Source organism: Eutrigla gurnardus (assembly GCF_963514095.1).
Source record: "Eutrigla gurnardus genome assembly, chromosome: 3".
In the NCBI taxonomy this organism is placed as follows: Eukaryota; Metazoa; Chordata; class Actinopteri; order Perciformes; family Triglidae; genus Eutrigla; species Eutrigla gurnardus.
This window is the reverse complement of record NC_139917.1, coordinates 31,184,802-31,210,819: the sequence shown is the minus strand read 5'-3', so window position 1 is coordinate 31,210,819 and position 26,018 is coordinate 31,184,802. Positions and strand designations below refer to the sequence as shown.

Sequence of the window (26,018 nt, the reverse complement as noted above, 5' to 3'; positions counted from 1 at the left end):
CAATCAGAAAACGTTACAAATACTGTTTGAAGTAGAAATTGTGCGTTAAATCGTTTACTCGTTATTTCCATAAACAAGGAATAAAAATAGACATTGGATGAAATGCAACCGGTTGAAGCTGGTTTACTCCGTTAACGGTGTTGTGTTCGCAGTTACAGACTTTTATATAGAGATATTCACTTCTGGCGTTGCGTAAGATCCCTGGTGGTCTAGTGGTTAGGATTCGGCGCTCTCACCGCCGCGGCCCGGGTTCGATTCCCGGTCAGGGAACTGTGCTTTTATTGTTATTGTAAATTTCTCTCTGATATCTTAGATGTTACATGCGTGTTAGAAATCACCAGGTAAAATATTTTATCTACAAATGTAGTGTACTAGAAGTATAAATTCCCATAAAATGTAAAATACCCTAGTAAAGTACTAATTCATCAAAACTGTACTGCAGGTAAAGTATAATGTACCTGGATACACTCCACCACTGCCTGAGCTACGTGTGTTCGTCCATTGTGTGTTTTATTTTCCTTATTTCCAAGTGAATATCTGTTTGACAACTATTTTACCGACCTTGTAGTTGCGGGAGTAGGAAATAATATGCAGCGACTGTCACTTTAAGAGACATCCGCATTATTTCCCGCGCTTTTGGAGAGACAAGGGAGGGGAACCAATGAGATCTTTCGGAGTCCAAAAAACCGCGAAAGACTGAAGGGGGTGGGACATTTGTAACCAACTCTCAGCTTGTGAACTGCTCTCAAGGTAAAGAAAAATAATCTCTTTTAACTTCATAAAAGCAACGTACAACCAGGGTTTGACTGAAATCATTATTTTTCATATTGTTGCTAATATAGCTGTGTTAATTTATGATGTGTTCAATTGAATTGCGCGTTGTAAAGAGCGGTTAATGCATGCTTTATTTAAAGGAGAGTTTTTGCACATACATGATGTGCTCGTCTAAATGTGGGATCATTGTGCGGCGTTGAATGTGATGTAAAAGTGGCTCAAATACCGACGACGTATATGTTAGACGGATTATTTATGTATTTATTTGTTGCTGCATTGACGTCTTTACAACAAGCAACGCGAGCCGCACTTCTCTGAAACGGTATCAGCAACATAGACCGTCCACTAGTTTTCTAATGCAGATTAAGTCAGAGTCCCGTAATATAAATTATTTATTAAAAAAATAATAATAATAATAAAAAAGCTCAAATGATCGGTCGACCAAGAACGGAACCTTCGTGGATTCATTGCAGGACCCGTATCAGACTTTTTATTTAAAAAAAAAAAATACTTTTAATTCACCCATTTCCGGGACAACTGCTGCGTCATCCACAAGCCCCTCCCCTTCCCAATGACGTTGCAGCGGCGTGGGTTTTTAAGAGCGGAAGCTGTGGATGCGCAGCTACAGCTACAACAACATCATCATCAAACTATCGAGCTTTTCTGTTTTGATTCAACAACCATGAAGACGCCGGTGACATTATTTACTCTCCTTCACTTTGCCTCCGGTAAGTTAAAACAACGTCGCTTAGCGTGTATACGCCGGGACCGTCGCTTGGGCCGGTTTTTTCTTCTTTTTTTTTACGCTGTTTAAAAGTCCCGGTAAAAGTTAAGAGTTTTGATGTGTTGTCAGGTTGGCGCATAATAACACGGACACATTTGATCATATAAGGAAAATGAATGGGGGACGAACGGACTGAGCCTGTGAATGTTGTTTGCTTCTCCAGCAGTCTCCCATGGAGTTTCCCCGACGCTGACGCTGACACCGGTGGTGGCTACAGGTGATGAAGTTACTCTGTCATGCCGCCTGGATCCCGAGGTCAACGGGGAGAATTACACATTCGACTTGAAAAGGGTCGACTCTAACCAAGTGGTCTTCGGTTATCGATATGGAGAGCCGAATCATGATGACCAGGCGGATCAATACAAAAACAGGACGTCTCTCGACAGGGAAGACTTGAAAAGAGGAATCTTTACTCTGCGGATGACGTCGCTGAATCAGTCTGACAGCGGAGAGTACAGATTATACTTCCCGAAGCTTAAGTTCAGATGGGTCTTCAACCTCACCGGTAAGCCGGCTCAGTCTTTCATTCAGGCGGGAAACGCTTGTCAGGATTGTGTGTTTTTGTGGGGGGGGGGGGATAGAGAATGGGAAGACACGATCACGTTGGAAACGACCGTTTTCTCAACTAGAGGGAGGAAAGTGGATGCAGATGTGCTTTACTCAAGTAAAAGTGTAAAAGTACAGGCTCTGAAATGTACTCCTAAAGTAGCCCTATGAAGGTCATTCCTACCAGCTGGCCTACTGAATGTATTCGTCATATTAATGATTAAAAACATAAATAATTCTCCTCAAATACATTAAAACTAGCGATACTAGAATTTGAAAGTCGATACCGATACCCAGGAAAATATACTAATACTAATACTCACTTGATTCCATTTTCGATAGCACCGGGAGAAGATTAAAAAAGGCAGAATTGTGTGTGTGATTTATGTTATTTTCAGCTTCAGTCCTGTTAATTTCTTGTGTTTCTGGCTTTGCACCATATTATCTTAGCTGATCACATAGAGTTGTTAGAGCAGTAATGATAACTTAACAGACTTTACTGTTTAAAACTTCAATGTTGTTGAAACGGGAGGTTTACTGACTCTCTAAGGTCCCCATTAAGACCGGGGTGTCGGTCTTTAAGGCGCTTCACCACTACTCGACTCAGCAACACTACTTTAGCATTGTTAGCATATCAGCTTGTATCCCCACTCGTTAGCCTCGTATGCTACATACTTCCGAGCGGCACTTTTGCTTTCTTAATTTTCTACTAAAACTGGTGTTGAAGGCAGCAGTGCTAGCTGTGTTCAGTCAGCTCAGTGTTGTTAACGTGAAGTAGCATTCATGTGTTCAGCTGCTAGAGAGGGACAGAGCTGCCTGCCTGCCTATCTGCCTGCCTATCTGCCTGCCTGTCTATCTGCCTGCCTGCCTGCCTGCCTGCCTGTCTGTCTGTCTATCTGCCTGTCTATCTGCCTGCCTGCAGTGCTGCTGGGGAAGTTACGCGTCAACTGGTGGAGACAGGACTGACAACGAAAGTATTGATACTTTTGCAAGTTGGTAACAAATCAGATTTTTTGACAACCCTACTGATGAGTAGAAAGTACAGATATTTCTCATTTGTATCTTTATATATTTCAGGACGGGAACAATGCACAAGACATTAATCTTGTACAACACCCCCCCCCCCCTTCAAATGTGGAGTGGAAGTGGGGGATCTGGAATTTATTTTTTTTCCTCTCCAAGTCTGGCGATAGACAACATGTTTTTAATATCTTGAACTATGAAACTATTTTACTCGAGTACTGAGAACTTTGTTCTTGTTTGTTTAACAGTACCTAAAGATGAACAGGACGGGACGAAGAGACATGAATCCAGCACAACTCCAGCTCCAGGGACCGGCTCAGCTGATGGAAGAGGTAAATGTCTCTTAGGATGCGTTCACACCTGTAGTTCAGTTGGTCGGGACTACACGGCGGCATGAGCCCAAAATAAACACTTTTATAGTGATTTATTTGCAACAAAGGAATAAAAAAGCGTGCTGAACACTGAAATAACTCCATCCTGATGGTGATCAGTAAAAAGTGCTGAGTCATGCTTTGTTAGGTCTGTCTGTAAAGGCCCCCACACACCGCCCACACGTCCAACTGCCTTATCCGACCACTCTCCGCCCACTCTGTTGCCTCTCGTCTGACCCGTTCGGCAGAAAAGTTGCGTTGTACACACCGCTTCGACGTGCTTCCGATGACACAGCAGCGTGTACGTTCTGCGCCTGCGCGAGATGCAATAAGCCTCCTTAACAGCGGGTGGCGCTAGTCTCGTGCCAGTACTCCAAAACAGGAAAACAGGAAATGACGGAACGGAGTGCAGATAAAAACAATGCACACACAGTCTTGGTTCAGTATTCGTTCGACTCGAGAAGACCTTTGTGGACTAAATACTTGGCATTTCTGGAAAGATGACTCTGGCTAGGGTGACACTCGCGTTGTGTACTTTTCTTTTTTTTTTTTTTTTTTTTAAACCGAATATACCGACATGGGCAAAATGACGTCGGTTGTCGTTGTAAATTTCGGTATCGGTACATTTTCGGTGTATCGCCCACCCCTACTTGCTCGCCACAATCCCCCCCTCCTCCCCTCCCTGCTGACGCTGCAGCCTCAGCCAAAATCTCACTCTGAACTCACCTGAGAGCCCTGCTCCATGCCTGAACTGCTCAGGGCAACAAGCGTCTTGTCCGTTCATAGTTTCAAACGCGGAAGTGATTCTGGACGAGACGTGAGCAGGAGAGTGAGCGAGGATTGGATCGGAACATTTAGCCAATAGTAGCCATGCGGACCGGATGGCTACTATTGGCTCAAGTGAAAAATCGTAGACTAGAGCTTTAAGTTCTCATTACTGCTCTAACAACTCTATATGATCAGCTACATTATTTATGGTGCAAAGCCAGAAACACAAGAAATAAACAGGACTGAAGCTGAATATAACATAAATCACACACACAATTCTACCTTTTTTAATCTTCTCCCGGTGGTATCGAACATGGAATCAAGTGAGCATTTTTCTGGGTATCGACTTTCAAATTCTAGTATCGCTAGTTTTAATGTATTTGAGGAGAATTATTTATGTTTTTAATCATTAATATGACGAATACATTCAGTAGGCCAGCTGGTAGGAATGACCTTCATAGGGCTACTTTAGGAGTACATTTCAGAGCCTGTACTTTTACACTTTTACTTGAGTAAAGCACATCTGCATCCACTTTCCTCCCTCTAGTGGAGAAAACGGTCGTTTCCAACGTGATCGTGTCTTCCCATTCTCCCTAGCCCTATCGCGATAAGCAATCAATCAATTAATCGCATGATAACTTTTAATGAGCTCGGTAACTTTTCCAGCTGCGATAATTTACATTTTTCCTTGCGTCTCTCCACCGGAGAGACTGGATGGCAAGAGTTTTCACTCCGGTGCGTCACCCTCTAACCCTCGTCACATGTCCTGTCAGTTTCCTGTCAGCGCACAGTCTCTGTGTGGGGAGGCGGACCCTGGTGTAGCGTGCAGCGTCGACAGCTGACACATTTCGGTTTCAAACAGAATGACCGCGGTGAACCACTCAACCTGAATGAGCCGGTACGTCACATTTGTTCGAAAACAACAGCAACTAAACTCGGCAATACAACAAACCTGCATCTCCACCTAAAGCTTAACCATCCGATGCAGTTTTCCCAGCTGGGGAAAACGAGCACTACAGATGCGACATCACCGTCTTCCCGACAGTCCACAATCACGGTGGCGTTAAGTCGACAACAAAGTACAAACGGGACAGTGCAAAACGGTGCACACTCACAGACTGTGTAGTTCACTTCATCGCTAAAGAAATGCTGCCCTTTTTTAGTATCGTTCAAACAGTTAAAGTACACGGGGAACGGAGGCACAGTGTCCGTAGACAGGGTCCAGCAGGGTGTTTTACCTGCTACACAGACTGTCTGTAAGGTGTGGCTGCTGCCAGCTTCACTGTGTGTTTTAAAATAGATTGAGTCCATTTTATTCATTGTTTTTGGTTGTTTTGTTTATTTATTTGGGATATTTTAAATGTTTTCCAGTTCTCATGTTAAATATTCTTTAGAAATAAACGTTGTGATCTTTGAAAGGGTGGACTTATTATGCCATTATCTTATTATCTTATCGCAATCATTTCTGGGACAATTGCAGAGTGAAATTCGATTAAAATCATAAATGTGTACAGTGACAAAGTATTTGTACTTTGGATGGAGTGAAAGTGGGGGATCTGGTTTGAGCTTTGAGTTTTAAAATGGCTGCTACAAACGGTATTTTTTTCCTCTCCACGTCCAGCAGTAGACATGTTTTTAATATCTGAACTATTGTGATGTTTCAGCACTAGGTGGTAGTATGAGTACAGGTGTTGTAGTAACTTGAGTAAACAGGAGAAGAAGGAAGGTAATTCCAGTGTAGAAAAGAACGCCGGCCTGATGCAAGTACCTTGTGGCGGCAACGCTGTTGGTGACATGAAAATAAAGTGAAGTTAAATACGTACAAAGTTGTCTTATTCAGCGACACAACAACTCAGAATCTATTTTACTTGAGTACTAAGAAGTGTTTTTTTCTTGTTTAACAGTAACCAAAGATGAACAGGACGGGACGAACAGACATGAATCCAGCACAACTCCAGCTCCAGTGGAGGAAGCGACCGGCTCAGCTGATGGAAGAGGTAAATGTCTCTTAGGATGCCTTCACACCTGTAGTTGGTTCAGTTGGTCGGGACCACACGGCGGCATGAGCCCAAAATAAACACTTTTATAGTGATTTATTTGCAACAAAGGAATACAAAAGGATGCTGAAATAATTCCATCATGATGGTGATCAGTAAAAAGTGCTGAGTCATGCTTTGTTAGGTCTGTCTGCCAGACTACAAGTTAACTACTGTTAAAACGCTGGTTTTCTGAATGGAGTCTGGTTGATGGTGCTAGGCTACGCTAACATTGTATCTGCTCCATCAACACTCCAAATAAGGTCATCTAGACATAAATACAGCAGAGACCTTGTTGTTTGGACCACAGACAGTCTCTGGTTCCTCCACATAGTCTGGTCTGGTCTCTGGACTAATGTGGGCTACTATCTAGACCTCTGGGGGACCACAGACAGTCTCTGGTTCCTCCACATAGTCTGGTCTGGTCTCTGGACTAATGTGGGCTACTATCTAGACCTCTGGGGGACCACAGACAGTCTCTGGTTACTCCACATAGTCTGGTCTGGTCTCTGGACTAATGTGAGCTACTATCTAGACCTCTGGGGGACCACAGACAGTCTCTGGTTCCTCCACATAGTCTGGTCTGGTCTCTGGACTAATGTGGGCTACTATCTAGACCTCTGGGGGACCACAGACAGTCTCTGGTTACTCCACATAGTCTGGTCTGGTCTCTGGACTAATGTGAGCTACTATCTAGACCTCTGGGGGACCACAGACAGTCTCTGGTTCCTCCACATAGTCTGGTCTGGTCTCTGGACTAATGTGGGCTACTATCTAGACCTCTGGGGGACCACAGACAGTCTCTGGTTACTCCACATAGTCTGGTCTGGTCTCTGGACTAATGTGGGCTACTATCTAGACCTCTGGGGGACCACAGACAGTCTCTGGTTCCTCCACATAGTCTGGTCTGGTCTCTGGACTAATGTGAGCTACTATCTAGACCTCTGGGGGACCACAGACCAGGTTTGGTGTCCATGCAACGCAACAGATGACTCATCAGAATGAATAACCACACAAAGGCTGTGTCCGAAATCACTTCTTTTTCCCTACATAGGGAAGTTCTATGTAGAGCACTATATGGTGGACTCATCGGCAAAATGAAAAAAACACTTCCGGACACTACTCGGGGGATTTCTTTCTCTGCCGTTGATGACGAATTAATACGTGTCCGATCCCGCCAACGGCTCTCAAGTCTAGCACGCATTAGAACCTGTTCACACGCAGAGAAATTACCAGGATAATTAATTTTTTAATACAAATTTGCAGAGTCCTCCAGCAGGGAGGGAGATTCTGTGACCGTCTCTTGAAAAAATAAAAACAGCCAACAGCTTTCATTTTTTTTCTTATTCTTTCAATAATGAGACGAGCGGCGGCTCCGATTCTCCCCGTCGGTTTGAACCGCTTTTATGTCCGCGTCATAACGCTTTTGGTGTGTGTTTAAAACAGTAGGTTTACTTCAAAACGTGAGCGTCAGACGCTGTCAGAGCGTTAATGAACAGTGTTTTAGAGCTCCCCTAAATGTCTCAGGTAGGCTTTCAGGTAATTTCGCAGCGCCTTCAAGGTCATTAAAAAAGACGTACGGCAAATCTGGAATGAAAAATGTCCCTGTTATTTCATCCCCGAATCCCATTCATGAACACAATATATAATATCAGTTAACGAGTCGTTTTCCGTTTCTCGTTTTCCGTTTTTTAAACGAATAACGGGATACGAGTCATTTTCCGTTTTCGTTCTTTTATTTTGAAGCGAAAAACATCACATCCTGCTGTGTAATGAGCTGCATTGAACACAAGAAGATCTATTGAGAACAAAAAATCCATATTTCCTTTTATTTTGGCGAAAAGTAATGCAAAAGTAATGTAAAAGTAGTGTAATGCCTTACAATTCCCACGACAGTAATATTGTAATGTAACTAATTACTTTGAAATGACAGTAACAAGTAATAAATAATGCATTACACTTTTGAAGTAACTTGCCCAACACTGGTCCTGGTCCTCTCTGGATTTTCCCACCCTCTCTCTGTTTTTCTGTCTGAGCTCTCTCTCCTGTCTGTGCTGCTGGTTGTCTGTCTTCTCCTGTCTGTGCTGCTGGTTGTCTGTGTTCTCCTGTCTGTGCTGCTGGTTGTCTGTGTTCTCCTGTCTGTGCTGCTGGTTGTCTGTGTTCTCCTCTCTGTGCTGCTGGTTGTCTGTGTTCTCCTGTCTGTGTTTCTGGTCCCCTCTGTTGTTCTGACTGAACTGGTCCTCCTGATTCTCCACTCCATTCTCTCTGTTCATCCATTCCACTTGGTTCTCCACTCTGCCCTACCTCTTCTCCTCTCTTCTCTCGTCTCTCCTGTCTTTCCACATAGTTCTTTGCTCTGTCCTGTCTCTTCTCCACTCTTTGCAGAGGCTCCGCACTTCTTTCTATCCTCCTGTTTCCTCTGCTCATTCTCCCCTTCTCTGTCCTCATTTTCACTGGGCCTGTTTTTCTTTTGAACAAATGAATCCAACGTACTATGTTGATTTTTTCTTTTTGACATTTTTCACTCTTCAGACAGTCACTGATTTGTTCTTTTTTTCTTCTGTAGGGGGAAATCAAAAGAGGTTGATTAGACCTTATTGATTATATACATAGGCCTAACATTATAAGCCTATGGCCGATGAGAGAGAGACTGTTCTCATCATGATCACTTATTATCTTATTGTTTACACCCACACATACACACGCTATGAGCCTCTATTGCCATGGTTACCAACTCGCGGTGAGATACCGCCAGGGCAGCCGGCAAAATGTTTTATCTCGGTAGTCGGACGTTTAGCGTTCCCGTGACCGTCCACAATATATTTTGCCGACCTCCCCCAAGTTTTACCGTCGCTCTCTCGTCTACTTGAATGTCACCCGGTCTGACTGCTGTCTGCCGGACTCCATCCGAACGCTCCTCATACGTTCGGCTACTTACTGTGTCGACTAAGACCGAAAATATTGGATCAATACTGCAAGTTTACACTGTTGGATCGCGTCGATCATTGGTTTAACTTGTTCTGCTTGTAGCATAATATTTAAAAGCTGTCACTCACCTGTCAACTCGCAGTGTTGTCTGTGGTCATCTCTTCTGTAAATTTTCCGCGACTTCCGCCGATAGATAACTTCCTGTGTTTTCAAAATAAAAGCTGTCCGGTGGCGGTGTGTTAATATGCTGTTCGGGGCCCACTTTTTTTTTTTTTCTCCGAATTTTTTTACCGAGGTCCGGACCTCGGTGACCTCACAGCTGGCTATGGCCCTGGTCCTGTTAATTTCTTGTGTTTCTGGCTTTGCACCATATTATCTTAGCTGATCACATAGAGTTGTTAGAGCAGTAATGATAACTTAACAGACTTTACTGTTTAAAACTTCAATGTTGTTGAAACGGGAGGTTTACTGACTCTCTAAGGTCCCCATTAAGACCGGGGTGTCGGTCTTTAAGGCGCTTCACCACTACTCGACTCAGCAACACTACTTTAGCATTGTTAGCATATCAGCTTGTATCCCCACTCGTTAGCCTCGTATGCTACATACTTCCGAGCGGCACTTTTGCTTTCTTAATTTTCTACTAAAACTGGTGTTGAAGGCAGCAGTGCTAGCTGTGTTCAGTCAGCTCAGTGTTGTTAACGTGAAGTAGCATTCATGTGTTCAGCTGCTAGAGAGGGACAGAGCTGCCTGCCTGCCTGCCTGCCTATCTGCCTGCCTGTCTATCTGCCTGCCTATCTGCCTGCCTGCCTGTCTGTCTGCCTGCCTGTCTATCTGCCTGCCTATCTGCCTGCCTGTCTGCCTGCCTGTCTGCCTGCCTATCTGCCTGCCTGCCTATCTGCCTGCCTGCCTGTCTGTCTATCTGCCTGCCTATCTGCCTGCCTATCTGCCTGTCTGTCTGCCTGCCTGCCTGCCTATCTGCCTGTCTGTCTATCTGCCTGCCTGTCTGCCTGCCTATCTGCCTGTCTATCTGCCTGCCTGCCTATCTGCCTGTCTACCTGCCTGCCTGCCTATCTGCCTGTCTGTCTATCTGCCTGCCTGCCTGCCTATCTGCCTGTCTGTCTATCTGCCTGCCTGCCTGCCTATCTGCCTGTCTGTCTATCTGCCTGCCTGCCTGCCTGCCTGCCTGCCTGCCTGCCTGTCTATCTGCCTGTCTATCTGCCTGCCTGCCTGCCTGCCTGCCTGCCTGCCTGTCTATCTGCCTGTCTGCAGTGCTGCTGGGGAAGTTACGCGTCAACTGGTGGAGACAGGACTGACAACGAAAGTATCGATACTTTTTCAAGTTGGTAACAAACTGATGAGTAGAAAGTACAGATATTTCTCATTTGTATCTTTATATATTTCAGGACGGGAACAATGCACAAGACATTAATCTTGTACAACACCCCCCCCCCCCCCCCCCCTTCAAATGTGGAGTGGAAGTGGGGGATCTGGAAAAAAAAATTTCCCTCTCCAAGTCTGGCGATAGACAACATGTTTTTAATATCTTGAACTATGAAACTATTTTACTCGAGTACTGAGAACTTTGTTCTTGTTTGTTTAACAGTACCTAAAGATGAACAGGACGGGACGAAGAGACATGAATCCAGCACAACTCCAGCTCCAGGGACCGGCTCAGCTGATGGAAGAGGTAAATGTCTCTTAGGATGCGTTCACACCTGTAGTTCAGTTGGTCGGGACTACACGGCGGCATGAGCCCAAAATAAACACTTTTATAGTGATTTATTTGCAACAAAGGAATAAAAAAGCGTGCTGAACACTGAAATAACTCCATCCTGATGGTGATCAGTAAAAAGTGCTGAGTCATGCTTTGTTAGGTCTGTCTGTAAAGGCCCCCACACACCGCCCACACGTCCAACTGCCTTATCCGACCACTCAACGCCCACTCTGTTGCCTCTCGTCTGACCCGTTCGGTAGAAAAGTTGCGTTGTACACACCGCTTCGACGTGCTTCCGACACCACAGCAGCGTGTACGTTCTGCGCCTGCGCGAGATGCAATAAGCCTCCTTAACAGCGGGTGGCGCTAGTCTCGTGCCAGTACTCCAAAACAGGAAAACAGGAAATGACGGAACGGAGTGCAGATAAAAACAATGCACACACAGTCTTGGTTCAGTATTCGTTCGACTCGAGAAGACCTTTGTGGACTAAATACTTGGCATTTCTGGAAAGATGACTCTGGCTAGGGTGACACTCGCGTTGTGTGCTCTCGGGCTCATTATTTTACGAAGACGTCGTCTCAGTAGGGAACGAGTAATACGGAGTTTACCATCGTCACTTCCGCCCCGCCCACACACCGCCATTGGATACTCTGATTCGCTAGCACACCGCCAATCAGAGTATCCAATGGCTCAGACGTCCAACAGCCCACCTCCTCAGACTTCGCATGCTCAGTCTGATCAGACAACATCCGCGCGGCTCCGAATGCTTCCGACGCAGCTGTACACACCAAACATATGTGTTCCCGACCTCGTCCGAGCCTCTCCAAACGCTTCAGACGTCCAACGGTTGGGCCGGTGTGTTCCTGCCTTAAGACCACAAGATAACTACTGTTAAAACGCTGGTTTTCTGAATGGAGTCTGGTTGATGGATGCTAGGCTACGCTAACATTGTAGCTGCTCCATCAACACTCCAAATAAGGTCATCTAGACATAAATACAGCAGAGACCTTGTTGTTTGGACCACAGACAGTCTCTGGTTCCTCCACATAGTCTGGTCTGGTCTCTGGACTAATGTGAGCTACTATCTAGACCTCTGGGGGACCACAGACGAGGTTTGGTGTCTATGCAACGCTACAGATGACTCATCAGAATGAATAACCACACAAAGGCTGTGTCCGAAATCACTTCTTTTTCCCTACATAGGGAAGTTCTATGTAGAGCACTATATGGTGGACGGCAAAATGAAAAAAACACTTCCGGACACTACTCGGGGGATTTCTTTCTCTGCCGTTGATGACGAATTAATACGTGTCCGATCCCGCCAACGGCTCTCAAGTCTAGCACGCATTAGAACCTGTTCACACGCAGAGAAATTACCAGGATAATTAATATTTTAATACATATTTGCAGAGTCCTCCAGCAGGGAGGGAGATTCTGTGACCGTCTCTTGAAAAAATAAAAACAGCCAACAGCTTTCATTTCTTTTCTTATTCTTTCAATAATGAGACGATGACTACATCGTCCTCACTGCTGGATCAGTTTTCAACGATCCCGATCTGGTCCCGGTGGACTTCAGGAACAAATAATTCATATATATTGCGTTTTTATTTTAAGTAAATAAAGAAAAACATCACACTTTGGCCATTTGTGTTGTCTTGTTCTGCTCTGTGCACAATACATATATTAAAAATGTATTAATATATGATTATTTATATTTTTGCCGCTTTTTCCTGCTCTCTCTCTCCTCGTCCGTTCGCGATTTGTCCTTCAGTGCAATGCATGATGGTAAAATTTGCTCGGCTAGTGACCATCAGTTGTACACTACTTTTCACGATGCATTGTGGGAAACTTGAGTGCACTATATAGGGAATAGTCGATGTCAATTTATTTATATAACGCATTTACAGGCAGCTTAGCCGCACCGAAGTGCTTCACAATAAAGTGCAATAATCAAAGAATAAACTAAGGCACCAAAAAGAAAAGGGCTCCTGATAAAATAAGTTAAAAAGATGCAATAAAAGAGAACATTTAAAAAGTGTCCAGAGGCACTATACACTGGCACATTAAAGGAGACACTAGCCAAAGGCAAGTGAATAGAGGTAGAATAGTAATGCTCACTGCTCACTACACATTCGGACACCACTAAAAAATGGCAAACTCCCTATGTAGTGCACTATATAGGGAGTAGGGAGTGATTTCGGACACAGCCTTAAGTTAACCTGCTTCACCTTTCGAGTCGTCCCCTCTTCTCATCTCAACGCCGTCTGATTTTCCTTCAGGTGCTGACCGGAAACTTGGCTGTGGTGTCGTCTGTGGCGTCGTCTGTGGTGTCGTCGGCGTTGCTGTCGTCGCTGTTGCTGTCGCTGTTGTCTGGCAGGTGAAACGTTACAAACTTCTATTCCACAGCATTTAATCGTCAGTGGTGGAATTCACACATTTTATGCTACTTTTTATTCTACGTTAAATACATATATTTATAATAATAATAATCAAAGTGTTTTTATTGAGTTTTCAAAAAGTATATCATTCATACAGAAAAACACAAACTCAAGTCCTACAGCACAATGTAAGACTAAACTACGAAACAATAACACGACATACCATACTGGAACCAGACATACCCAGACAAACAAAAGGGGGGGGGGGGGTAAAAAGCTGCCAGTTATGTTGGAGCAGCCGGAAACTCATTTTCAAAATAGGAAATAAAAGGCTGCCAGACCTTGGAGAATTTCTTGGTGTTGCCCTGTATAGTAAATCTAAGATGTTCTAATTTGAGGTGTGCCATCACCTCTTCCACCCATCGTTTATGAGATGGCGGTGTTGCCTTTATCCAGTTAAATAGGATCAGTCGCCTAGCCAACAGTGAGGTGAATGCTATTGCCTTCCTCTGAGAGACTGTTGAGTTTCCCTCGGTGCCACACCAAAGATGTTTGACACATTCCACCCCAGCTCTATGCCATTCCCTAAAAGCTGTTCCCCCGAGGGCTGGGGAAAACAAGTGATTGCCATAGATGGGAGCAGATAGGAGGGCGTTTCTGTTTTTAAAATGTGATCTGAATTGAACCCAAATTTTCAAAGAATTAGATACCACAGGGTTATTTGTGTAAAGGCGTTTGCTTAAGGGCAGAGGAGCGCAGACCAGGGAGCGCAGGGACACTGGGCTAGAAGCATATCTTTCCATATGAACCCACATTGGGGTTTCATCCTCATCTAACTCTGGGACCCAAAATAACAATTTATGTATATTAGCAGCACAATAATAGTGCATATAGTTCGGTAACGCCAGGCCTCCCTCTTCTTTCTGTCTCTCAAGAAACTCTCTTCTTATCCTGGGGACTGTTTTTTTTTTCCAAATAAAGGCAGATGTACATTTGTTCAATTCTTTAAAAAATGATTTTGGAATGAAAATTGGTATCGTCTGGAATAGATAGAGGAACCGTGGCATTATATTCATTTTAACAGAATTTATCTTCCCTGCTAATGATAGGGGGAGCGATGCCCACCTTTCCATATCTAATTTTGCCTTATCCAATGTTACTCTAAAGTTATGATCCAATAAATCTTTATACTTACTAGTTACATTAACACCTAAATGGGTAAACTGAAGAAAAGCAAATCTCCCTGCACAGCCACAGTTCCTCAGGTGCAGGTGGGTAGCAGGAGTGCGTAAAATCAATAGAAAAAGATGGCCACCGCACACTGATAAGACTCTGCTGATATACTTTTATTATGAACAACGCGTTTCGCTTTCAGCGTCGTCAGGTTCGCCTCTGGCGTTGCTGGGTGTGTTCATATACCTTCGGTCACATGACCCAAACCATCAACAGATGGCAACAAAGTTTTAAAAAAACACTCGTGATTATCATATGATGTATATGTACAATATAGCAACACTCAAATAAATCAAAAAGGGAAGCAATACACCCATCACATACAATAGAATACAATAATATAATAGAAAGCCAAGTTATGAGTGGCGCAACGTAATCACAATCACCCAGCGGGTACAATGTATCACACCACAACAATAAATGTAACAATCAAGTTCAGAGGAAACAGCTCAAGTCCTGTGAGTCATTCATACCATACGGCTCGACAGTGGAGAGTTTGTTTATCCAAAAAGCCTCTCTTCTCAGTAGTTCATAGATTTATCATATCCCCTCTGTAGAAATCGTTCAGCCATTTCTTGTGCCTTAGCGTGATAGTCCCCTTCGTTGTTACAAATTCTTCTCAACCTGATAAATTGTCCATAAGGGATGTTGTTGATGAGGTGATCAGGGTGGGAACTATCAGCATGTAACACTGTATTTCTGTCAGTGCTTTTACGATAGATCGATGTATCCAAACCCCTGTTCTCATTCACTGAGATGAGAAGATCCAAGAAATGAATGGTTTCACGACTGTATTCCATAGTAAATTTTAAGTTAGGATAGGTTTCATTCACAAAAACATTAAATGCCTCAAGCTCATCCTCACTACCTGTGAATACCATAATGATGTCATCAATGAATCTGCGAAAGAACAACATTTTATCAGCAAACGGGTTATTATTGAATATGTGCCTTTCCTCCCACAATCCCATGTACAAATTTGCATAGTTGGGAGCAAAGGGAGACCCCATGCTGGTGCCTTGAGACTGCAAAAAATATTTTTTATCGAACATAAAATAATTTGATTTCAGTATAAACTTAGTCAACATCATGAGCAATTCAAAAGGGAGAACATCTTTTTTAGGTTCCAAATAGAAGTCCATGGCCTCTAATCCACCTTCATGCAGGATGTTGGTGTATAGGGCTTCAACATCAAAGGAGACCAAGAATGAGTTGTGAGGCATAGAGATGTTAGTCAAAAGGTTTAGGACATCCCTGGTATCTGCCACATATGATGGTAAAGTCTTTACAATGTCTTTAATAAAGAAATCCACAAATTGGCTTAGTGGTTCAGACAGCGAGTTCTTACTTGCTACGATAGGTCTGCCCGGTGGATTCAACAATCGCTTGTGTATTTTGGGCAATAGATAGAAGACAGGAGTCATCGGGTGTTGTATTTGCAAAAACTCAAATTGTTTTTTAGTAATCCACTGGTCCTCCAGAGCTCTATTCAAGATAGAGTCTCTCTCCTCTATGAAGGTTTCCACTGGATTATGTGGTAACTGTCTGTAAAACGAAACATCTCCAAGTTGCCTAAAGGCCTCAGTTATATAGTCCTTGGTGTTTTGTACAACCACAGCCCCTCCCTTATCAGCTGGTTTAATCACAATTTTCGAATCATTTTGTAGTTCATTTAAGGCCTTTCTTTCCACAAAACTGATGTTGTAATTCTTGACATTGTTTTTCGATTTTACAACAGTTTCAATATCTCTTTCCACTAATTTACTAAATGTGGCCAGAGTGGGGTTAGGTGCACCCGGAGGGAGGAAAGTGGATTTTTTCTTAAATTTATTCAAAGGGTCAGGGGGGGCTCCCACAGTGGCATTCGTTTTGTTATGAAAAAAGTGTTTCAAATGAAGTTGTCTAAAGAATTTATATGAATCAACTTTCAAATTGAATGCATTAACTTTATTCGTGGGAACAAAAGATAAGCCCCGACTCAAAACATTAGTATGTAGGGTGGAGAGAGGATAATCAGATATGTTGATTACCAAAAGTTCTGTCTCCGGGCCCGGCTGTTCCGCGTCTCCACGTTCCACTCCACATTTGGTGCCAGGCGTGCGCCTCGTCCTCTGACCCCTCCTGGTTTTCTTCTGGGGGCCCGATCCCCTCCTAAAAAAGGCTCATCTCCGGAGGATGCACTGGTGTGGCCCTGGTCGCTCGTCCCCTCCTCGCTGGTCAGGAGAACGTCCAGGTGTTGCCCCCGCCGGCTGCCATCCTGTCGTCTCGGTGCGCCTCCATGCGCGCGAGGTCCTCCCCGTTCGCGCGGTCTCCAATTGCGCTGTGCGTTGGTAGTCCAGTCATAGACTGTCCCTTTTCGATAGTCCTCCGCATCTCGTTGGTATTTCTTTATTTTGTAGGCTTTCAGTTCATTTTCAAACTTCGTCAATTCATCCTTTAGTTCTTTTTCCATAGTTGTGAAATCAGCTGTGTTCATATTGCTTTTCAGGATGGTTTTTATTTCTTGCACCTCAGTTTTCACTTTCTGAGTGTCTTGCTTCGTTTGTTCAATTATAAGCAGAGTCAAGTCTAATGAGCACTTATTAAGAATCTGATCCCACTTCTTTTTGAATTCGGGATCTTGGTTACCCAGTGTGGGCTTCTTATTGATTCTCAGTCCTCTGGGAATTTGTTTGTTGCGCCAGTATTCCGACAGTGCAATTCCATGCCATTTAAGGCGTATCTCTTTTTTCTCCAGATACATCATCTTAGACTTCTCATTAGTCAGACTCACTGTCGGATTGTCTTTTTGGCCTTCATCAAAGAGGGATAGCTGAGAGATAATGTTTTGTGCCTCCATGTCATCGAAGGAAAAGCACGAGGCTTGGTTCCCATGCTCTCTTTGTTCATCCATGCTTGCATGAATGACTCACAGGACTTGAGCTGTTTCCTTTGAACTTGATTGTTACATTTATTGTTGTGGTGTGATACATTGTACCCGCTGGGTGATTGTGATTACGTTGCGCCACTCATAACTTGGCTTTCTATTATATTGTGTTCTATTGTATGTGATGGGTGTATTGCTTCCCTTTTTGATTTATTTGAGTGTTGCTATATTGTACATATACATCATATGATAATCACGAGTGTTTTTTTAAAACTTTGTTGCCATCTGTTGATGGTTTGGGTCATGTGACCGAAGGTATATGAACACACCCAGCAACGCCAGAGGCGAACCTGACGACGCTGAAAGCGAAACGCGTTGTTCATAATAAAAGTATATCAGCAGAGTCTTATCAGTGTGCGGTGGCCGTCTTTTTCTATTGACCTAAATAGGTAAATTTATCCTTATGTGTTGCGAAGGGATAGGCCTGAAAAGAAAGTTTCCTCGCCTGTTTATTAATGGGGAAAAGAACACTTTTTTCTAAGTTAATTTTATAGCCCGACACCTTCACAAAATCTTTGATAATCCCAAGGGCCACCGGGACACTAATGACAGGGTTTGACAGGAAAAGGAGGAGGTCTTCAGCATACAAAGACAGCCTATGGTTTTGTGTCCCCCTTTGTATTCCTACCAATTCAGCAGCCTGCCTCAGCATTATTGCAAGGGGTTCAATTGCCACATCAAAGAGCAGGGGTGACAAAGGGCACCCCTGTCTTGTTCCCCGGAGCAAAGAAAAGGGTTCAGATATTATATTATTTGTTCTTACCATAGCCTGGGGGTTCGCATAAATTATCTTAATCCACGAGCAAAATGCAGGACCAAATCCGAATCTCTCGAGGGCCGTAAATAGATAAAAATACTCTATTCTATCGAAGGCTTTGTGGGCATCTAGCAGGGTATCACAATCTCTGGCACAATGTTATCTTCAGCAGTGTATATCACATTGAACAGACGTCTACCTGCAACAAACCCTGTCTGATCAGGATGTATTATCTTACTTATAACAAGATTAATTCTAGCTGCCAGTGCTTTGGTCATGGTTTATAGTCGCAACCAAGTAAACTTACTGGACGGTATGACTCACATTTAAGTGGGTCTTTATTCTTCTTAAGGAGTACAGAGATCAAGGCCTGTGACATTGTTTGGGGCAGAGCTTTTTTATCAAGAACCTCCTTAAATACTCTGCAAAGCAAGGGTATCAGTTTAGGAGCAAATATTTTATAAAACTCACTCGGGAACCCATCAGGGCCCGGTGCTTTTCCTGTCTTCATATTCCGAATTGCCTTGTCTATCTCCCTAGCAGATATGGGTCCCTCTAATCTATCTCTATCTGCCGCCTCTAGTGATGGAATTTCAAGGTTTTCAAAAAAATTCTTCACTCGGTCCCTATCATTGATTTCTGAGGTATATAAGTCTTCATAAAAAGATTTAAATTGATTATTAATACCCTTTTGATCTATAATTTTATTACCCACGTTATCTCCTATCTCTACTATCATACCAGCAGCTGCTGACTGTTTTAGCTGGTAGCTCAGGAGCTTGCCAGCGTGCTCACCATGCTCATAGAGATCTTGTCTTGACCTAAGATATAAATCCTCCTCACGTTGACTTGTCAAGATGTCATATTCAGTCTGGAGCAAAATCCGCTTTCTATGCAGCTCCTCAGAGGGAGTCATAGAATTTGCCAGGTCAACTTCTTTTATTGCTTTCATTAATTCTATGGTACGTTTCGTTTTTCTTTTCCTTTCACCAGCACTGTATGAAATGATTTGTCCGCGTATATACGCTTTTAATGATTCCCATAAAGTGCCACTACCTATATCAGGGGTATCATTAAGATCCAAGAAAAAAACTATTAGCGAATTAATGAATTCTTTAAAATCGTCATCAGCCAATAATCTACTATTAAGCCGCCACATCCTCTGAGGTGGCGTATACTCAGGAAAATGAAGTTTCAGTATGTCCGGGCTATGATCAGATATTACTATACTAGGGTATTCTACACTCATTACTATAGGGGTCAATTTATTGTCTAACAAAAAATAGTCAATCCTAGTATAAGTTTGGTGTGGCGGGGAGTAAAAGGAGTACTGTCTGGAGGTCGGATTTGCGTATCTCCATGGATCGAATATACCATATGTTTTACAAAAGGAGTTAATGCATTGTGCAGATTTACTTAGCACATTGGGTGTTGGGCTAGAGCGGTCCAGAGTTGAATCTAGGACACAATTCAAGTCTCCCCCCAAAATCAAATTATGTGTGTCCAAATTAGCTACCAATGAAAATAAATCCTTAAAAAATTGAACATTATCCCAATTGGGTGCGTATATATTTGCCAACGCTACTGGCATATTGAATAATTTCCCAACTACAATAACATATCGACCATGTTTGTCTTTTATGGCAGTTGTTTCTATGAATTGTACATTCCTGTGTATAAGGATGGCCACTCCTCGACTCTTACTATTGAAATTTGAGTGGTAGATCTGGTTGAATCCCCCCCTACAGAGTTTGAGGTGGTCCTTGTTTAACAAATGTGTCTCTTGTAAATAGACTATCTCTGCTCCCTGGTCTCTTAAGTGTGAAAAGATCTTACTCCGTTTAGCCGGTTTATTGATCGCCCTTACGTTCCAGCTCATCAAATTTGTGCCCATTCTGCTCACATCCATGTTTGGTGCCATGTCAGGGGTCCGCAGCCCAATGTCCCCACTACGCTCCTGTGGCGTCCACTATCTGAATCACACCTTGAAGATCTGGCAGCAAAAACAGAAAAAATAAAGGGGCAGTGTCTGGGGAAAAAACGGGGAAGCAACACACACACATACACAAGTAACACATAACACATTGCATATATGAACATGAACCCAAACACAGTGCTGTTTAACAAGCACTCTCGTAGCCAACCGGTCCACCATCTCCTGCACACCAAGCCTACCGTGTGCAGCTCCGTGCAAAATATACATTGATTCTAAAAGTATAATATCACCCCTTTAATCTAATCACCTCCTAAAAGGAGGGGGGGAAAGCAGCAGGGGGAGCTTGTAGCAAAAAGGTCCTTAAAATAAATTACAATACCACAGAGAGTAGGCAACAATGGTCAAGGAGGAATAATCCATTCTTAAACTGTAAAGAAAACAGTAATGTGTAAGAGGTAGGGCCACAGTAGCTCTTAAATAAAATATTCAAATATAAATCCAATAAAATGAAATATTACTTGTGACAGCTAAGTCCTTACACCAGTAAGTATAAGTATACTTAGCTAAGCTCAAACCAGTCCATATGTTTCACCCGGGATTCAGTGTCTTCTTGATGTACTCCATGGCGTCTTTTGGCCTCTCGAAGATTTTCGTTTGTCCTCCTCCTGGTGTAATCATAAATTGCCCCGTGAGCACACTCGCTCACTCCAAAACACGAATCGTATTAAACGAGCCTCCTCAAAATGATATAAAACTGGCGATATTACTATTTTGACTACTTTTACACGGAGCCTCCGCACGCACGTCTTCACACGGCAAAGCACATCCGGAAGTTTTCTCTACATATATTTATATATATATATATATATTCGTGCTGTCAAAATGAACGCGTTAATCTTTGCGTTAATTATGAAATATTTAACGCGTTAATTTTTGCTGCTTCCTCTGACGATGTAAACAGGTCTGTCTCAGTAACGGGCTGAATGTAAAGGAGGACGAAGCTTGTTGTTCTATGGAGTGAAAAGGATACAGCAGAATATTTCCTTGTTCTTGTTTCCATATCTACATGTTCTATTGTGGACCTTTTTGAAATGTTCTGTTAGTGCATATAAGAAATATAAGAAATATGCCTTTTTCAAGCTGACAGTTAATTTTGATGGCCTTGATGGTTTCTTTGGAAATCTGTCGTTCACATGAGAGAATCTGTGCTTAAAGTTAAAAAATCTGCTATTTAACAATAGTATTTGAATTTAAATACTTTGTGTTGATTCTACATACATTCCATCATTTTACATTTAAATATCCATTATAACGTACTTTATTCTTAAGAAGAAAGAAAGCGATTAATTGTGATTAATTACGGCAAATTGTGCGATTAATTAGTTAATTTTATTTTAATCGATTGACAGCACTAATATATACACACACACACACACACACACACAATAAAAACACTGCTTGCACATTAATGCTTCCGTATTAATGATCTTATCATAATAAATAAATCACAGAGGACATTTTTACTGCAGAACAAGTACTTTAACTTTTGATGTTTTAGGTGAATTTTGCTCATAAAACTGATTATAGTCGACGTTTAATGCGATCCCTGATTCCTGTGGTGGAGGATGAAACCGAAGTTCACTATTATTGCTCTGACTTTCAGAGTGACCGAATACCGTCTTTTTATTTAAGAACCTGAAGTACCTTTTTTTTCGCACATTTGCCATAATGCGATATGATAGAATATAATTTATATGATGATGCTATTATTATCGTCATGGCTACCAGCCTTATTAGTGACGTATAGACACCATCTGAAGTATGAATGGCGTGTCTCTAAAGTGTTTCCGTGTTCTCAGAGGTTTGGAAGAAGAAGAAGAAGGCGACGCCGTCGTCCAGCACTGAAATGGAAAAGCTGCAGAACGGAGCGCCAGAGGGGGACGAAGACCCAGGCGGCGCTGCAGACAGACGGTTCCCAGCAAACATTTTGACGTCTATTTGACGTCTAATCAACGTCGGTCAGGCAGGTCGATTCGACGTCTACCAGAGGTGCTGAAATGAAAGTTTTTCTGACGTCGGATTTCGACGCCTCTTCGACGGCATCAATTCACGTCGTTGAATTATGACCTTTTTGATGACTAAATTCTAACGTCTGGACAACATCCATCCAGAACGTTAGTCTGACATAAAATATAGTCGTCTATTGACGTTGAAATTTGGTTGGTTTAAAGTTTGGGTGATGTATAACTGATATCCAACGTCGGACCAATGTCTGGTGCCAACGTCATTTTGACATATGATTCTGACATTTATGGTGACCAAAAACCAACGTCCATTTAACGTCTAATTTCAACATCTTTTGACATAGGAATATGGACGTCAACTGACATTAATATTTTGTTGTTTTTATGTTGTGGTGTTAGGCAACCAAAACCCAACGTGTCTCAGACGTCTTGTACTAACGTAACTTTGACGTTGAATTATGACCTTTTTGATGACTAAATTCTAACGTCTGGACAACATCCATCCAGAACGTTAGTCTGACATAAAATATAGTCGTCTATTGACGTTGAAATTTGGTTGGTTTAAAGTTTGGGTGATGCATAACTGATATCCAACGTCGGACCAATGTCTGGTGCCAACGTCATTTTGACATATGATTCTGACATTTATGGTGACCAAAACCCAATGTCTTTTCAACGCCATGATTTAAACGTTTACAGAATTGTGACATTCTGACATGTCAGAGTTGTTGCTTTTAAGTTGTGGCAATAATTAACTAAAATCCAATGTCTTGCAAACATCTGAAACTATCAGTCTGGCATAGAAAATTTCAACTTTAAAGTCATAATGATAACATTGAAACAATGTAATATTCTAACATTGTTTGTTTGACGATATATTGTTGGTCTCAAGTTAGGGTTAAGTAGCTAACTAATATACAACTTCATAATAATGTCTGATGCCAATTTTGACATAATAACATTTATGGTGACCTTTTTCTAACATCTGTTAAACGTTTAATATTAGCAAGCACATAATTCTGACATTGAGATTTGGTTGGTTTTAAGTTGTGGTGATAAAGGCCTAATTAAAATCGAACCTCATCCACATGTCTTTCACTATGATATAGAATGATGACCGAAACGTTAAAAGTCATAATGTTAATTGTTGGATGTTGATGTTGTAGATGTATCGTGCCATAATGTAATTTTATGTTGACCAAAGAAAGTCAGTGTCAGTAGCGGATCAGCGTCAGAAGCGGATCTGACCATGCATGTCTGGGGATGTGATTTAAGAGCTAAATATTTTCATAACCCTTGATGCCATCAAGCAAGAGAATCTCTTTAAAGTGTATCTGCATCTACAATTTACACTGTTGGCCTGTTTTGCTTGACACAAACTGTGAACTACATATCCTGTTCATAATCGACCTGTAACCAGTGTTGCCAGAATTAGTTTAGAAATTTAATTTTTCAGTCACATTCAAAATAAAATCATCAGACTAAAATACAGTCTTATAGCTCTGCTGTGTTTTGGTGATCACTATGTGTGGTATTGGGCCTATGCATTGCATCTTTACAAGTGGCTCATTCAGTTCAACTTGCATATCACCAACCACAAAGCCCTGTGTGAGGAGATGAGCTTGTACAACTGTATGGACTGTCATGGAGATATTGCGGATCTCACTTCAACCCTGGTGCAGAGGTGATAGACTAGCTGTTATGGGATAGGGTTAAATGGGACTGTTTTATTTAAAAAAAAATAAGCCTGGCAGCAGCAGCTAGTTACTGCCAGGCCAAGCTCATGCTCCAGCAGCAGTCAACTTTCACCAGGCTCAGGCTCCAGCAGCAGCCAGCTACCAGGCCAAACTCAAGCTTCAGCAGCAGCCGAGGCTGCAGTGCTAGTACAGGAATTTGGGATGCCTCGGGCATTAACTGTTGGTGTTAATTGATGATTACTTGATGATTTGCCTTCTTGATGAACAATCACATGATTCTAAACACATCACTGTTTGATCCATTTCATTTGAATCACAAATAGTGCTGTCATGATTCAGATTTTGATCCTGATATTCTTTGCATCAAACTGTCGCAGTGCTGTAGTAGTATCTTTTGTTTTCTAGTACAGCTGTAACCATTATTGAATTAGAATATTATTTTCTGTTTATGCATTTTTCATCACAGTATTTCCATGACATTTACAAAATATTGCTCTAGGCCACCATGAATTGTGGGCCATATTATCATTATTAATATTATTTTTTTTTTTTCATCAACTTTCACCAAAAAAAAACATTCAAATGTAACATGCAAAAACATAAAAAGAACAAGATTGAGTCGGCAACAAAGGGAACGCCCACAAATACGTCACTTCCGATAAGCGCTGTGTTTGTAGGCTCGTTCGGGATGGGCTTGGCTTGGCTTGACTTGACTTATCACGCCGACGAGAGCTGCAGGTGTCTGAGGGGGCGGGCTCTAAAAGAGACGGCAGCCAAGCGCCGTCAAGTCGGACAACAAAGTCAACGTGACTATGGTGCTCAAGCGATAGAACACAGCAGCAAACCAAAGAGGATGTGTTGTGTGTGTGTGTGTAATATATTTATGTCATATATATATATGTCATATATATATATATATATATATATATATATATTACAAGCTGGGATTGGCTCCAGCCCCCCCGCGACCCTGAATACAGGATAAGCGGTAGACAATGGATGGATGGATGGATATATATTACATACACACACACACGTACGCAAGGCAACATGTGGAAGGCATTCTTTTTTTCCAGTATATTTGTATTATCATTCACTGTAAAACCCAATCACTTTCTGACATAAAATGTTAATGTCAAGTCCACACAAATGATCAGAACTGTCAAAATGACATAAAAACTTTACGTTCACTTGACACAAACATTCATCCCATGTAAGGTTGACATAATTTTTTCATGTTAGTTCAACAATTTTAGTTTATTGTGTTCATTTTACTCAAAATGTTAAACTCAATATAGCCTAATTATTTCAAGACCAATTAACAACACATACATTGTTCACTTAACGTATATTTTAAAAGTTAAATAAACTTAAAAAATAATTGTAAAAATGTGTACTCAATGTTTTTATGTTCAAATAACAGGTTGTCACTTTATTGTTTAATACAATAAAAAATGTTGTGCTCATTTTAAATAACAAAAACATATCATTACAACAAGAGTTGCAGAGTTATCCTGAACACAATTTGTTTTTGCTGTCCTAAAATAAAATTGCCTCAATTTTCTGTGTCTTCACCAACAAATTATTTTGTGGTACACATAATTTAATAAAAGTATTTCAAAGCAACACCAAACGTAAAAGTTCAGTCCAACTTTCATTTCTTTGTTTGTATAACTTAAAATATTTGAGTAGAAACAAAAGCTAAATTTGTGTTATAATGTTTATGTCAACACAACATAAATATTTAATGTAAAAATAGGTATATATTGTTATGCTCAATGGAGAGATTATAAACTGTACACTTTGCATAAAATTGGTAATTGTTTTAACTTATGAATTGGTGTTAAAAGTATACACTCAGTTGTTTTATGTTCAAATAACATGTAGTCAATTTACTTTTCAATAAAGCTAAAAACATTGTGTTCACTTGACATAACAAAAACACACAATTACAACACGAGTTGCAGAGTTATGATGAACACATTTTTTTTGCTGTCTTAACATAAAGCTGCCTCAAATTTATGTGTCTTTTCTAAACGTAGTATTTTCTAGTACACATAATTTAGTAAAGATGTGTTAAAGCAACAGTAAATGTATAAGTTGAGTACAACTTACATTTCTT

General features: G+C 41.8%; 1 protein-coding gene across 1 annotated transcript; it reads left to right on the top strand.

Annotated features, from left to right (window-relative positions):
• The first annotated feature begins 1,186 nt into the window (after positions 1-1,186).
• Positions 1,187-25,410, top strand: LOC311010784 (uncharacterized protein). Its single transcript, XM_084005424.1, has 7 exons — positions 1,187-1,502; positions 1,722-2,063; positions 3,376-3,459; positions 6,171-6,263; positions 10,834-10,917; positions 13,225-13,322; positions 22,035-25,410. The coding sequence occupies exons 1-7, from the start codon at positions 1,346-1,348 to the stop codon at positions 22,164-22,166; spliced, it is 990 nt and encodes a 329-aa protein (XP_083861550.1). The 5' UTR covers positions 1,187-1,345; the 3' UTR covers positions 22,167-25,410.
• The last annotated feature ends 608 nt before the right edge of the window (positions 25,411-26,018 follow it).